The 15448-nt window shown below is 42.0% G+C and overlaps 1 protein-coding gene across 1 annotated transcript in view; it reads left to right on the top strand.

The window, feature by feature from the left end:
- Positions 1–1936: 1936 nt before the first annotated feature.
- LOC136872642 (ERC protein 2) overlaps positions 1937–15448 on the top strand; it is a 126407-nt gene continuing 112895 nt past the window's right edge. The window contains exon 1 of the mRNA XM_067146450.2: positions 1937–3120. Within this exon, the coding sequence (XP_067002551.1) occupies positions 2266–3120 (855 nt within the window). The 5' untranslated portion in view covers positions 1937–2265. The remainder of the gene's footprint in view (positions 3121–15448) is intronic.

Genomic DNA, 15448 nt, shown 5'->3' with positions numbered 1-15448 from the left:
GTGTTATTCTACAACCCCCACCCACAGGGGGATGAAATTCGGAGTCGTTTGTCTATGGCTAAACAGGCATTTAGAGAAAAACAGTGTCTAATATGTCAGCACACAACGTCCCTTAGCTTAAGGAAAACCTTGTGAAGACCTACGTGTGGCAAGTTACAATAAATAATACAAAAACTACTACTAACACTACTACTACTACTACTACTAATAATAATAATAATCCTACTACCGTTTTTTCTCGCATCTCTGGGGTCACGGGTGCGAACTGTGTCGCACATGTGGATCTGGCCCTGTTTTACGACCGGTTGCCCTTCCTGATGCCAACCTTATATGGAGGGATATAATTACTATTGCGTGTTTCTGTGGTTGTTGGTAATGTAGTGCATTGTCTGAATGTGAAGAGGAACGTGCTGGGACAAAAACAAACACCCAGTCCCCAAGTCAGAAGAATTAATCAGATGCGATTAAAATCCCCGACCCGGCCGGAAATCGAACCCGGGACCCTCTGATATGAAGGCCTCAGCGCTGGCCATTCAGCTAATGAGTCGAATAATAATAATAATAATAATAATAATAATAATAATAATAATAATAATAATAATAATAATAATAATAATAATATATTTATACCCCACACCAATTACTATTACTATCACCGGACTGAGCAGGAATCAATCCCGTAACATTGACTCACAAAGCTAGTGCTCTATTATCTGAGCCACTCAGCCTAGTGGTCATGGAATTCAGGAGCCAAGCCACCGTGCTAATTAAGTTCCTGAACTTATAGTAATATGTTTTGACAATCAACTCATTATCAATTACTGCAGCTCTGTACTGCGTATGTATTACAGAGAGAACATTTGGAATGAGTCATACAGAATCTTACCATGGAATTACAATAGAGTAGCGTGACCTTTCCGTCAACCCTACCAAAGTGGTTCGAAACGAAATTCAGGAGAAACAGCAACACAGCACTTATTGTTGCGAGGAATGACTAACAACATTAATATTCCAAGCTGCGTTAATATTCAAAGTTACCAGTAAACGAACAGCACAGCTTCAGCACGTAATTTATTTCACGTGAGGTATTAAACCTGGAATAACTACAGAAGTCTGAAAACAATACCGTAGTCTCCAGCAGTTGCTAGAAACCACGATTTAAGGAGAGCAAATGGGATCATTCAAGTCAAATGAGACGCATGGTAAATGCAATGCTCAATTTGGTGCTCTGTCGTAAAGTGGCAAAGGACACCTTGAAGTTCTGCAATATTTATATGATAGAAACTTCATTAAACCTCAGAAAATGCAGGCTCTAAAATAAATACGGGGAAGCAGATAGCACCTATTACTCCACATCCATGAAGATAAAACAGTTCAAAGTGTTCTTGAACGGCCTAAGAGATGGCAGCACAATCACTCGCACACTAGTAGTGCGGCCTGTCGGCAGAGCATTCAACTAGCGTCATAAAGGATAGAATGGTTTTGCCGGAAATCGAATCGCGCTCTTCCCATTTCTCTGCTGTAGTATTACGGGTGGTTATCAGGCGTGTAGTGTAATCTCTGTTAATATGATTCCACTGGGATACTTTCAGAATGCCCGCAAACAATAACGTCCATACTGGCTATTGTTTTCGCAGAATGGATATTATGAGTGCAGCAAGTTTTTAATGATACTAAAATCACTAGTAAATAGAATGAATGGAACATGTTTATAAAAGATAATGAGGAAGGGTTTGTATTAAATGGTGCTTTATTTATGAATGTGTCGGAGAATTGGTCGATGCGCAGGCCACATGTCAGCTAAAATAAAGCGCCGTTAAAAGCGGAGCAGAGCGAGCGCGCAGTTGGAGTACTAGGGAGGCCTGAGCCTTCATTGATCAGCTGCTGTGAGCAGAGGGGCTGGCGAGGCAAGCAGACACAACTGGCGAGTCTGAACTGCGCGGTGTGGTGAAGGTTGTTCTGTTCTGTTCTGTTCTGTGAGTGCAAGTGGTACAGTGTTCGCTACCCCGCTATGTTACATCATACGGGGTATAGTACAGTACAAAACCAGTGATAGAATTGTATTAAATTATATTTTTTTCAAGTATTTTCAAGTCAATGAGGGGGGAGTTTTTAATAATTAGAATTAGGTGAGCCAGTTTTGTAGCTCCGTGAGTGTATCGGCTGTTATATGATGCTGTTGGAGCGCCTTGGACATCAACAGAACTACCCAGCTGGCGGTGGAGGTGATGAGACGAAGGTAGTGCTGGATGAGTCTAAGGGAAGATGTCGCGGGATCCGTACGGCCCCTCCAATTTGAGCAGTTCCGGTGGAGATCGTTCCCCCCGCAGTGCTCGTAGAGTGGGCGAATTGCCCACTGTGGATCGTTCACCCTCACGCAGTTATCCGCAACACTCTAGTGGTGGTGGTGGTAGTAGGGGTAGTCCTATAGGCCGCAGTAAAAGTGGCCGACCATCGCGATCCGGCAATACTTCTCCAGAGCATGGCTACTCCTCTTCTTACGGCGGTCAACAGCACCTCGGCTCTCCCTATTACTCTCGTGAGGACGATCTAGGCAGCCCAATCATGATGGACGACCGCGGAAGGTCTGTGGGACCAGGGGGTGGACACCATCGTTCCAGAAGTGCTAGTCGCCCAGCTATGGGGAGCAGTAACCCTAGTCGTTATCAGTCTCTGGATCGGGCAGGTGACACACTCGGTCATGAACGGGAGTTCATGCCCATCCGGGAACCTCGAGAACGATCCCTGGACCGCAGTGCGGTGAGGGACCGTTCTCTGGAACGAGGACATTACCTGGAGGATGAGTTATATGGAGGAGGAAGCAGGTCTGCCCGACAGTCCCCTAACCCGCATATGATGTCCTCTGGGGGCAGGGACCCTAGGGACCCTGGAGGAGGATACATCAACGAGCTTCAAGCGCAGAACAACGATCTTCAGCGAGAATTAGCTAACTTCAAAAGAGAACTTGAGTTGACCAACCAGAAACTAGGCTCAAGTATGCACAGTATAAAAACTTTCTGGAGTCCAGAGTTGAAGAAGGAACGAGCCCTTCGGAAGGAGGAATCAGCCAAGTACAGCCTCATCAACGACCAGCTGAAGTTACTCAATTCGGAGAACCAGGTCAGTTCTGTTTCTTTATATTCTCATTGTCAGTGTGAATTGTAGAAGTGACCTCTTGTAGATAATTATGAATTTCACTCTTACTATATAGGCTTGGTACATTTATTTACTTTGAGGTGGAATGAACTACACTGAGGGATATTTCCTCATATCATTGGTACCCGTCTTTGTTGAAAATGTATTGTAGTATTTTATGTTGGTAACAGTGGCATTTGGTTATACGAAAGCAATTAGTGTCATAGCAATATAATCTATAGTAATCAGTGCTAAATTGATTTATGCACTGATATCAAGAACATTTAGAGCATTTTTGTCATCAAATGAACAATTTTAAAAATAGCTTTGGCCTACCGGTAATTCTTCTCCATTTCTCATGTGTAAAATGACGGTGAAATTAAACTACCGTAAATTTCACAATGCATTCCAAATAAATTTACTCCTAGCAGGTTATTCTCACCCCAAAGACTTAGGATCAATTGTTGTTTGACGTTGTGAGCTTTCTTATAGTCAAGTACAGTGTATTGAACTATATTTCATTAACGATATCTTTCTTGACCAGTCTGAAATATTTCCTAACGGAAACATAGTTCTCTGTTATTTGTAGTAACAATAAGATAATGAAATAACGATAAGCATATCGACATAGGTGAGAAGAATGCCCCCTTATGTGCTTGTAGAGTATAAAATCATGTCTCCCTGGAACATCTTTACACCCCCAATGACGCGCTGTGCACAGTGGAATCGCCCGTAAGCTTTACTAACCCAAAAACGTTTGTCCGCTATTTGTGAATGGATATCTTCCTACTTTTCTGTTCAGCCCCGATGACTGCGAAGGATTGTGCCATCCTTGTAGATATATAACTATTGAATACTTGTAGGTACTCATTAAAATATATTTCCAGAACATGAAATAAAACAGGTTCTTTAAGTGTTTTTCGTTTTGCACTGATATTTTCACGAAACGTAATATCCCGCAAAGAAATTTACAAATTTAATGAATGTAGGGAAGCGTATTTTCAAATTTCAAACAAATCTATGTTCTCATAAATGCATGGGAGAGGGGTTCAATTATACGATAAAGCTCATGTCTTCACAATTTAAATTCACTTTTGACAGACAACATTATCTCATTAAAGTCACTTTTCCTCATAGAGAACTAAAGTTGTTAGAATTTCCCTTATTAGTTTATCTGATCGAATCCGAGCCAGTGCATGTGGGATTTCTCAAGTTAAAATCCACGCCCCTCCCCCTGTGGTTAGAATTACTTCGAACCTGTAAATCCCGCGGCTAGTGATCAAAGATTAACAATCGTGGAAAATTGTTATCATGCTTAATACATCGCTTCAGTAAGAAATGAATTATAATTCTCGTACAACACATAACTGATTGCTATCAAACCTTTTAAGCGATAAGAATTTTAATCTGGGATAAAGGATTGTGAGAAATTCCTATCATAATTTAATTATTCTTATTGTTTTAATTTTGATCATTTAAACGCTATTATTATCCACTTGCACTTATTGTGTGTGTGAAACGCATTCGGGTAGGCGTACCATTACAGTGCATCTTCCAGTGTTTACTCTCGTAATTTCGCTCCATAGAAGAAAGAAACCTTGTGTTATATAGCATTTGCTTTACGTCGCACCGACACAGATACGATAGGAAAGCGCTAGGAGTGGGAAGGAAGCGCCCGTGGACTTCATTAAGGCTCAGCCCCCACATTTGCCTGGTGTGCAAATCGGAAACCTCGGGAAATCATTTTCATGGCTGCCAATAATGGAGTTGGTCACCACTATCACTCGAATGCGAGCTCACAGCTGCGTGACCCTAACCGCACGGTCAACTCGCTCGGCCCTTGTCATTGAATTAATTCCTGTACTGTAATAGGAGGGGCACATTGGTCTTCTTCTTCTTCTTCTTCTTCTTCTTCTGTATCTGTTTACCCTCCAAGGTCGGTTTCTCCCTCGGACTCAGCGAGGGATCCCACCTCTACCGCCTCAAGGGCAGTGTCCTGGAGCTTCAGACTCTGGGTCGGGGGATACAACTGGGGAGGATGACCAGTACTTCGCCCTGGAGGCCTCACCTGCTATGCTGAACAGGGGCCTTGAGGGGCATGGGAAGATTGGAAGGGATAGACAAGGAAGAGGGAAGGAAGCGGCCGTGGCCTTAAGTTAGGTACTTTCCCGGCATTTGCCTGGAGGAGCAGTGGGAAACCACGTAAAACCACTTCCAGGATGGCTGAGGTGGAAATCGAACCCACCTCTACTCAGTTAACCTCCCAAGGCTGAGTGTACCCCGTTCCAGCCCTCATACCACTTTTCAAATTTCGTGGCAGAGCCGGGAATCGAACCTGGGCCTCCGGGGATGGCAGCTAATCACACTAACCACTACACCACAGAGGCGGCTCACATTGGTCATCAACTCAGCATTTTTGTCTGTCTGAATTTAATGATAACATTTGGTATTTTGTATGTAGGACCTCACATCATTTAATGCTTCGTCAAGAGCAAGTCCGCCTGAACGTGAAAACAGGTCTCATTTTCACAGTTTTGTGATGAAGAATTTGAATAAATCAAGAGGGAAAAAAGTATTTAAGAATGTTGTCCGCAATCAAATTTCTGATCTAAGACAGTGTGTGGGAAGAACGCGACTGTCACCTATACCAAAGGTAGCATCCCACAAATGCGAGGAAAACCTTCCAAGGGTGACTGGTTCCAAATTCATGGATACGACCCATAGGCCTAACGTACTTTTCCAAAAATATGTCATGTAAGGGAACAATGAAACTATTTTGGCCGAGCTTTTAAGGCAGAGAAATTAAATGGCGTATGGCTTTTAGTGTTGGGAGTGTCCGAGGACATGTTCTGCTCGCCAGGTTCAGGTCTTTTGATTTCACGCCATAGGCGACCTGCGTGTCGTGATGAGAATGAAATGATGATGAAGATGACACATACACCCAGCCCCCGTGCCATCGAAATTAACCAATGATGGTTAAAATTTCCGACCCTGCCGGAAATTAAACCCGGGACCCCTGTGACCAAAGGCCAGCAGGCTAACCATTTAGCCCTGGAACCGGACTAAGGCAGACAGATGGATGGTCATTTGGAACACACTTTTCGAAAAATTTGAAGCTCCTAACAACCTGAATATGTCAATGCAAGTAGAACTATAGTTTTGCATGATTGATAAATTGTGTTCATACAATCCGAATCAGCCGGACTTGACTTTTCATTGCGAAAAACCGTTATGCGTTGATAAGAACTCAAACCACGGTCACGTTGGTGCGGATTTAGCTTTTATATCATCGAATTATCTTTCTGGTTTCTGGATGTATTCATGACATACATATATGTTAGCGGTATCCTACAAAACACAATTATTTATGCGCTGATGAAACATATACCCATTAGCCATTTCGGTACAAATTAATAATATACCATCCAGACATTTTAGTAATAATGCCATTGGCTTTACGTCCCACTAACTACTCTTTTACGGTTTTCGGAGACGCCGAGGTGCCGGAATTTTGTCCCGCATGAGTTCTTTTACGTACCAGTAAATCTACCGACACGAAGCTGACGTATTTGAGCACCTTCAAATACCACCGGACTGAGCCAGGATCGAACATACCAAGTTGGGGTCAGAAGGCCAGTGCTTCAACCGTCTGAGACACTCAGGCCGGCCCTAACATTTTCATATGGCATGCGACTTGATCTCTGTCCCCAAAGAAACTATCAAAATTATTTACATTTAAAAAAGTATTTCTTTCACTTTCGTATCCTTTCCAATTCAGTTCATTATTGGGTGTGGAAAGAAATCCCCACCCCACCTAGGTAATCTATCAGAACTATTGTCATTCTCAATGCCGACACGTAAAAGTACTTCTGTGGGAAAGAATTCTGACGTTTTGGAGTCATTTAAAATCTATAAAAGTTGCAGTGTCGTTATTACCAATAAAGATACTCTCCTATTACATTTTTGTTATAATAATAATAATAATAATAATAATAATAATAATAATAATAATAATATTCACCGGCATCTTGGAAGGGAGGGATCGATCAGTGGTTGAGAAGAAGTTGGATGTAAACCAGTGTGGTTTCAGACGACAGAGGGGCTGTCAGGATCAGATTTTCAGTATGCGCCAGGTACTTAAAAAATGCTACGAGAGGAGTAGACAACTGTGTTTGTTTCGTGAATCTAGAGAAAGCATATGCCAGTGTACCGAGGGAAAAGATGTTCGCCGTACTGGGGGACTATGGAATTAAAGGTGGATAAAATCAATCAAAGGCATTTATGTTTACAATTGGGCTTCAGTATGAATTGATGGTAGAATTAGCTCTTGGTTCAGGGTACTTACAGGGGTTAGACAAGGCTGTAATCTTTAATCTTTGCTGTTCGTAGTTTACATGAATCACCTGCTGAAAATTTTAAAGTGGCAGAGAGTGTTTCAATTAGGTAGTAATGTTGTAAGAAGTCTGGCCTACGCTAACGACTAGGTCTTAATACCAGATTGTGCCGAAAGCCTGCAGTCTAATATCTTGGAACTTGAAAATAGGTGCAATGAGTATGGTATGAAAATTAGCCTTTCGAAGACTAAATTGATGTCAGCAAGTAAGAAATTCAACAGAATTTAATGTCTGATTGGTGATGCAAAGCTGGAACAGGTAGATAATTTCAAGTATTTAGGTTGTGTGTCCTCTCGGGATGGTAATATAGTAAGTGAGATTGAATCAAGGTGTAGTAAAGCTAATACAGTGAGTTCGCAGTTGCGATCAACAGTATTCTGTAAGAAAGAAGTCAGCTCCCGGATGAAACTATCTTTATATCGGTCTGTTTTCAGACCAACTTTGCTTTACGGGAGCGAAATCTGGGTGGACTCAGGATATCTTATTCATAAGTTAGAAGTAACGGACATACAAGTAGCGAGAATTATTGCTGGTACACACAGGTGGGAACAACAGCAGGAGGGTACTCGGAATGAGGAAATAAAGGCTAAGTTAGGAATGAAGTCGATAGATGAAGCTGTACGCATAAACCGGCTTCGGTCGTGGGGTCATGTGAGGCGAATGGAGGAGGATAGGTTACCTAGGAGAATAAAGGGCTCTGTTATCGAGGGTAATAGAAGTACACGGAGACCAAGACGACGATGGTTAGACTCGGTTGCAAACGATTTAAAGAAAAGAGGTATAGAACTAAATGAGGCCACAGCACTAGTTGCAAATATTCACAGGCTTGCAGACTGGACGCTGAAAGGCATAACGGTCTATAATGATAATGTATGTATAATAATAATAATAATAATAATAATAATAATAATAATAATAATAATAGCACGTGGCCTCCGTAGAGGCCTGGTGCAAGTCTTTCGAGTTGACACCGTATAGGCGACTTACATATCTGTGAGAATGGGGCCCTACCTAGGGTGAATTCTAATAATGAAGGCCACTGGAATTAACCGATGAAGGTAAAAATCCCCGATCTGGCCGGGAATCGAACCCGGACTCTTCTGGACCAAAGGCCAACACGCTAACCATTTAGTTAGGAGCCGGGCATAATAATAATAGGCCCTCGTAATAATATATCATCGTGTCTCAACATTTATTATTTCAAAAAAAAAATCTGTTTGTTCGTATCGTACGCAATACTGATCATCTGAAGGTGTTTCAGCTTTAGTGTTTCCGTCTGTGCGCGCTCTTTAAACTGGAAAACTGCTTAACATATTTCAAACAAACTCCATGTTTGGAATCTATCCATTCAGGATTGTGTTATCAGGAGCATATAATGTTTGAATCATCGCACTGAGTTTACAGGGATAACAAAACAGTCACATTACTGTTTTTTTTTATAGAGCAGATAATAAAGAAGGCACGTTCAACAATGGGTTTCATGAGTCTTTAGTCTCAGAATCACACCTGCGGTCAAAAAAACTAGTCTGCAACTGAGAAACGAAGGCAATTTGGTACGACTTTGGACAAGGAATTGTGTCGTGCTCTATAACATTCTGAAATTGTCCTCATTCTATCTCCGTTTTGTTCAGATATTGCGTACTTCATCTGAACGTCCCACGCTTCTGGAGAAATATATTAGTTCAACATACCGCATTGAATGTGTGAATAGAGCCACGTAACTTATCATATATTCCATTGCAAATCGCCGCGACCGAGCAAGTTGGCCGTGCGGTTAGGAGCGCACAGCTGTGAGCATTCATTCGCGAGATAGTGGGTTCGAACTCCACTGTCGACAGCCCTGAAGATGGTCTTCCGTTAATTCCCATTTTCTCACCAGGAAATGCTAGGGCTGTACCTTAATTAAGGCCACGGCCGCTTCCTTCCCATTCCTAAGCCTTTCCTCTCCCATCGTCGCCATAAGACATATCTTTGTCGGTGTGAAGTGAAGCAAATGAAAAAACAAAAAGACGAATGGACCCATCTGTCTCGGTGCGACGTAAAGCAACTTGTTAAAAAAAGGAACGGAAATCGCCGTTCGATGAACTGTTACAAATGTTATTAATTATAACAATGTTATAATTAGGGCTCGGATGTTTAAGACCTAACATTATCCCAAATAAGCAAGCAAATATGACCTCCAAAGTAACGAAATATTACCGCAAAAGTGACGAAATATGAAAATTGAGAAAACATGACCCGAAAATAATTAATCTAAATATGGCAATTTTAAAATAAGTTATAAGGCGAAACGCCAATTCCTTTTATACATATTTGTTAACTAAATTGTTTATTCTTACTTTCATATTTATTTTCTGAATATACATGTTTAGCAGTTACTCACAGCCTATTGTCTTTCACTCACTTACCAAACATTTGTGAATACGTAGGTACCTATAAAGTACTACGTTCGCTTAGATTATCAGATCAGACAACATTTTAAAAGTCCATGTAATTGTTGTACTGAAAGTTCAACAGTTCTCACAATGTCAATACTTGCATCAATTTCTAAGCTAGCAGCTTCTAAACGAGTAATTGCACTCGATATAATTCCAAATTTCGACTTAATATATGCTAGACTTTCTGACAAACTGTTGGAAAACAATTCCTGCGCAGAGGCAGAGTATTCCACTTGTACTAACGGCAGATGTGATACCAAGAAGCAGTTTCGTGAATACTAGTTAGCATTCGATAAGATGATTTTGCACAGCTACAGCTGTCGTCAAACTACCGAATTATGACCAAAATATGACGTTTCTACCAAAATAGCTCAAAATATGACCTTATGTCAAAATAATAGCCAAAGTATGCATTTATATGACAATTAAAAATCACTTAATTGTGACGATAATCACCTGATTTGCACCAAAATTCAACCAGGCAAGAAAATAGAGACAAATAAAAAATATGACTTTTCCTAAACATCCGAGCCCTAGTTATAATTATTAATCACCTAATGGTTTCAGAGACGCCTTGAAATCGGTTAATATTCTGTTAATATGAAACTCTCGCATTTATGGAGCCATAAATGTCCACAGACTGTGTAGAGGATCGGTCCTCTAACTTTGGGTCAATAGGAGATTATCTAACCAACAGCTTTCCACAGTCGGCTGAAAATCTTACTTTGTTTCAGTGATCAATAAGCTCTTCTCTATGCATTACGACAATACTGACATTGATCTTTGCAAGTGCAGTCTTCCCTCTCCCATTTAGAAAAGCATTATAAAATAACAATTGTTTATTCGTTTCCTTATTCTACCACGAACTCCAGCGGACTTCAGAGCGGCTCGTGAAAGAAAATGCGTAGGAAGCTGCGTACGCTGGAAGCCTTTGTCAACTCGATGATGCTAAATTTAGCTGCAAATGAAAGAGCCGCCTCTAGCAAGCAGTCAGTAATTCTCCTTATGTTATTGCTTGCATTGGAGGCGGAACAATGCCCCTTCAGGGTGGGGAATGAAAGCATTGAAACAACAACAACGGAACAATGAAGTCATCGTCCTCTTGTATACGGTTATTCGAATGTATTACATTATAGAGTGCCTGTTAAGTTGTGTCTCAGAAGTACTCTAGGATTTTATGTTTATCGAAATTGGGTTAGAGAAGAGTTAATTTTTTTTTTTTTTTTTTTGCTAGGGGCTTTACGTCGCACCGACACAGATAGGTCTCATGGCGACGATGGGATAGGAAAGGCCTAGGAGTTGGAAGGAAGCGGCCTTGGCCTTAATTAAGGTACAGCCCCAGCATTTGCCTGGTGTGAAAATAGGAAACCACAGAAAACCATCTTCAGGACTGCCGATAGTGGGATTCGAACCTACTATCTCCCGGATGCAAGCTCACAGCCGCGCGCCTCTACGCGCACGGCCAACTCGCCCGGTAAGAGTTAAATTGGGATGATCACTGTCGGTATTGAGATTCAATTCTTAGACCTTGAAATACAGCTGAGCAGACTGACACGTTAGAATGGGATATACTCTGCCCGTTGTAAGAAGCGAATCAGTGGGAAACTCTTATGTTTGGAGCATGGGTTAACGACCATGAGACCCCTAGCTGTCTGTCACTGCTTCCACCTGCGTCATGCTCCACGCTTCCATCTCTCCTATCCGACCTTCTAGGTCAACCATGTTTCTTCCGACGCCGTTGGTATTATGTTTGCAAAGCCTAGGGAGTCTTCCGTTTCCATGCCTTTCTTGGCCTTTCCCTTCCTTTTGACGATATCTTCTTTCTTCGAAGCATTGGACATCTCCCTTTTTCTCTCTCCTTAGTATTAGGAAAGGACAAAAATAATGGCGTGTGGCCTCTGGAGAGGCCTAGTGCTGGTCTTTAGTGCTTACGCCGTATAGACGACCTGCTCGTCTGTGGGAATGGAGCCCTACCTATGATGAATTCTAATGCTTAAGACGGCACACATACCCAGGTCCCGAACCATTCAAATTAACCAATGAAAAATCCGTCCGCCTCTGTGGTGTAGTGGTTAGTGTGATTAGCTGCCACCCCCGTTCGCCCAGGTTCGATTCCCGACTCTGCCACGAAATTTGAAAAGTGGTACCAGAGCTCGAACGGGGTCCACTCAGTCTCGGAATGTGAACTGAGTAGAGGGGGGTTTGATTCCCACCTCAGCCATCCTCGAAGTGGTTTTCCCTGGTTTCCCAATTCTCCTTTAGGCCACGACCACTTCCTTTCCTCTTCCTTGTCCATCCCTTCCGTTCTTCCCATCCCTCCACAAGGCCTCTGTTCAGCATAGCAGGTGAGACCACCTGGGCGAGGTACTGGTCCTCCTGTCCGGGTGTATCACTCAACCCATAGTCACACGCTCCAAGACACTGCCCTTGAGACCGTACAGGTGGGATCCCTCGCTAAGTCGGAGGGAAAAACTAACCCTGGAGGGTAAACTGATTAAGAAAGAAAGAAAGAAAGGTTAAAATCCCCGACCTGGCCGGGAGTCGAATCCGGGACCCTCTGAAGCCAGACAAAAGAATGGTAAGCCCAATTGTACTTCCCCTTAAAACAATAATTAACACATTGACACATTTTACTGTAGCCTATTTGTGAATATCCACCATCTTCTTGGATATGATAGTCCGGAATTCAGGGGGTTTGTTTGTGTAATTATTCAGGTAAGGTAATATAACTTAATACTCGTAATTAAATTACACAAGAACATCGTTTATCGGAATTACGTGGGACAGGAACTGATCCAGATTATCGAAAATTCGGATAATCCGGAAAAGTAAAAATCAAATACAGTATATGTTACGTAATCTATTAGCATAAGTTATACAGTAATACTTTTTTCAATTGTACAAAAAATATAAGAGCTCTTTTCTTACGTTTACGACTCTGTTTCATGCACTTAAATAATGCATGAGTTTTTTCTGTTGTATAGCGTTTGCACGCAGACGATTACGAAGGCATTTTACAAACATCAGTTCTGCCGATGTGGTTTCAGTCTAGGATTCTAAATAGGCCGTCAGTTTCTCCAGCTGCATTGTTGCCTCTTCATGCGTCATTGTTTCTTCTGATGGAGCACCGGTTTCATTTTCGAACTCACCATCAGTGGATTAGTAGTGCGTTGCATTCAGAAGAGCATGAATTTCAATCCCATCTCGGCCGTCCTGGGAATGGTTTTCTACGGTTTCCCATTCTCAATTCCAGGCGAATGCCGGGACACCTTTGATAGACAGTGGCCGAATTACTTCGAAATGCTGACCTTAACTATTCCAGGCGGAAAAGACAGTCAAGAAGGGTCGACCCCATAAAAGAAATACTGCAAAAATACAAATGCATTTTTATTATTTTCGATCCGGATAAACCGGAGATTCGGATTAATGAGGGTCGGATAAACGAGGATCCTGTGTACATGCACAGTGTTATGAATTTGGCGAGTCATCATCGATCTTATTCACTTCCAGACGGAGAAAATATTAATGTGTTGTACCAGTATGTGAATTTCTCTTCTTCAGGCTATGGTAGTGTTAAGGTAGTAGTGCAGTGGCCATGGACCAAGTTTGCAGGCCTCGAAAGGTGTATGGGTTCGACTATTCCTTGCCTACCGCGTCTTCATTCTCATTACAAATAATAATAATAATAATAATAATAATAATAATAATAATAATAATAATAAAAAATCATGGTAATAATATTTGCATTATTTAGCCATGGGTTAAAGAATGGTGTTTCCAAGTAATATAAGTCTATTACACTTGCGTCAACTTTCAGGCAAATTTCAAAACATTTCCTCATAGGCCACAGCCGATTTCTTCTACCTCCTCACCAAATTTTATTCACCATCATTCATTTCATTTTCATGAGCTCATCAAATAAGGTTGACGTTAGGAAGGGCATCTACCGAGCTCGATACCTGCAGTCGCTTAAGTGTGGTGAGTATCCAGTATTCGGGAGATAGTGGGTTCGAATCCCACTGTCGGCAGCACTGAAGATGGTTTTCCGTGGTTTCCCATTTTCATACCAGGCAGATTGTGGGGCTGTATCTTGATTAAGGCCACGGCCACTTCCTTCCTAGACCTAGCCCTTTCCTGTCCCATCGTCGCCGTAAGACCTATCTGTGTCTGTGCGACATAAAGCCAATAGCAAAAAATGGGAAGGGCATCTAACCGTAAAACAAATGCCATATAATTTCAACTCGCCTCATTCTGGACCTCGTATCAAGAAATGGGACTCTTTTTGTTTTTTTGCTAGTGGCTTTACGTTGCACGGGCACAGGTAGGTGTTACGGCGACGATGGAATAGGAAAGGCCTAGGAGTTGGAAGGAAGTGGCCGTGGCCTTAATTAAGGTACATACCCATCAAATGCCTGGTTTGACAATGGGAAAGCAGGGAAAACCATCTTCAGGGCTGCTGACAGTGGGATTCGAACCTCTATATCCCGGATGCAAGCTCACAGCCGCGCGCCTCTCTCTCTATGTATAGGCTATATTTCGAATGTAACGGAAAAATCATATTTCATTCCTGAGATCATTATACCTGAAGAATGACTATGAATGATGGGTTCCTGATCCCATTTAAAGTAATTATATGTTGCACATAAATGCATGTCTTGTCCATTCTTATTGCTTTGGTCATATTATGCTCATTTCAGTGATATAAGGTCATATTTGGTTATATTTTGAGCATTTTTGTTTAAATTGAGGCGTCGTTTTTAGCGAGGTACGTGTTATCTTCGTCGATTTTCAAATGCAGTTTTAGAAGTCAGGATTCCGAGGAAGAGATGCTGTACGTACGTACGTACGCAGACAGATACCAAAAAGCATGTTAATACTTTTTTTTTTCCTTTCGCTAGTTGCTTTACGTCGCACCGACACAGATAGGTCTTACGGCGACGATGGGACAGGAAAGGGCTAGGACTGGGAAGGAACCGGCCGTGGCCTTAATTAAGGTACAGCCCCAGTATTTGCCTGGTGTGAAAATGGGAAACCACGGAAAACCATTTTCAGGGCTGCCGACAGTGGGGTTCGAACCTACTATCTCCCGAATACAGGATACTGGTCGCACTTAAGCGACTGCAGCTATCGAGCTTGGTAAATACTTTTTTTAAGGAAAACAAAATGAGAACTGTGCCTCAGGGCTATGGTACTGAACGAATCTATACCTACTGTAGTTCTGTCAGTCTGCGTAATTAAATGTGTTTGCTGTGTTATAGCTTATCACTTTTCGACATATTTAATGTTAATAATGCTTATAATGCTTAAACCGACCGAGTTGGCCGTGCGATTAAGAGTGCGCAGTTGTAAGCTTGCACTCCAGATAGAGTGGGTTCGAGTCCAACTGTCGGCAGCCCTTAAGATAGTTTTCCGTGCTTTCCCATTTTCACACCAGGCAAATGCTGCGGGTGTACCTTAATTCCAGCCACGGCCGGTTCCTTC

This window comes from Anabrus simplex, chromosome 4 (genome assembly GCF_040414725.1).
Source record: "Anabrus simplex isolate iqAnaSimp1 chromosome 4, ASM4041472v1, whole genome shotgun sequence".
Classification (NCBI taxonomy): Eukaryota; Metazoa; Arthropoda; class Insecta; order Orthoptera; family Tettigoniidae; genus Anabrus; species Anabrus simplex.
The sequence above is the reverse complement of the archived record's forward strand: the minus strand, read 5'-3'. Positions and strand labels throughout refer to the sequence as shown.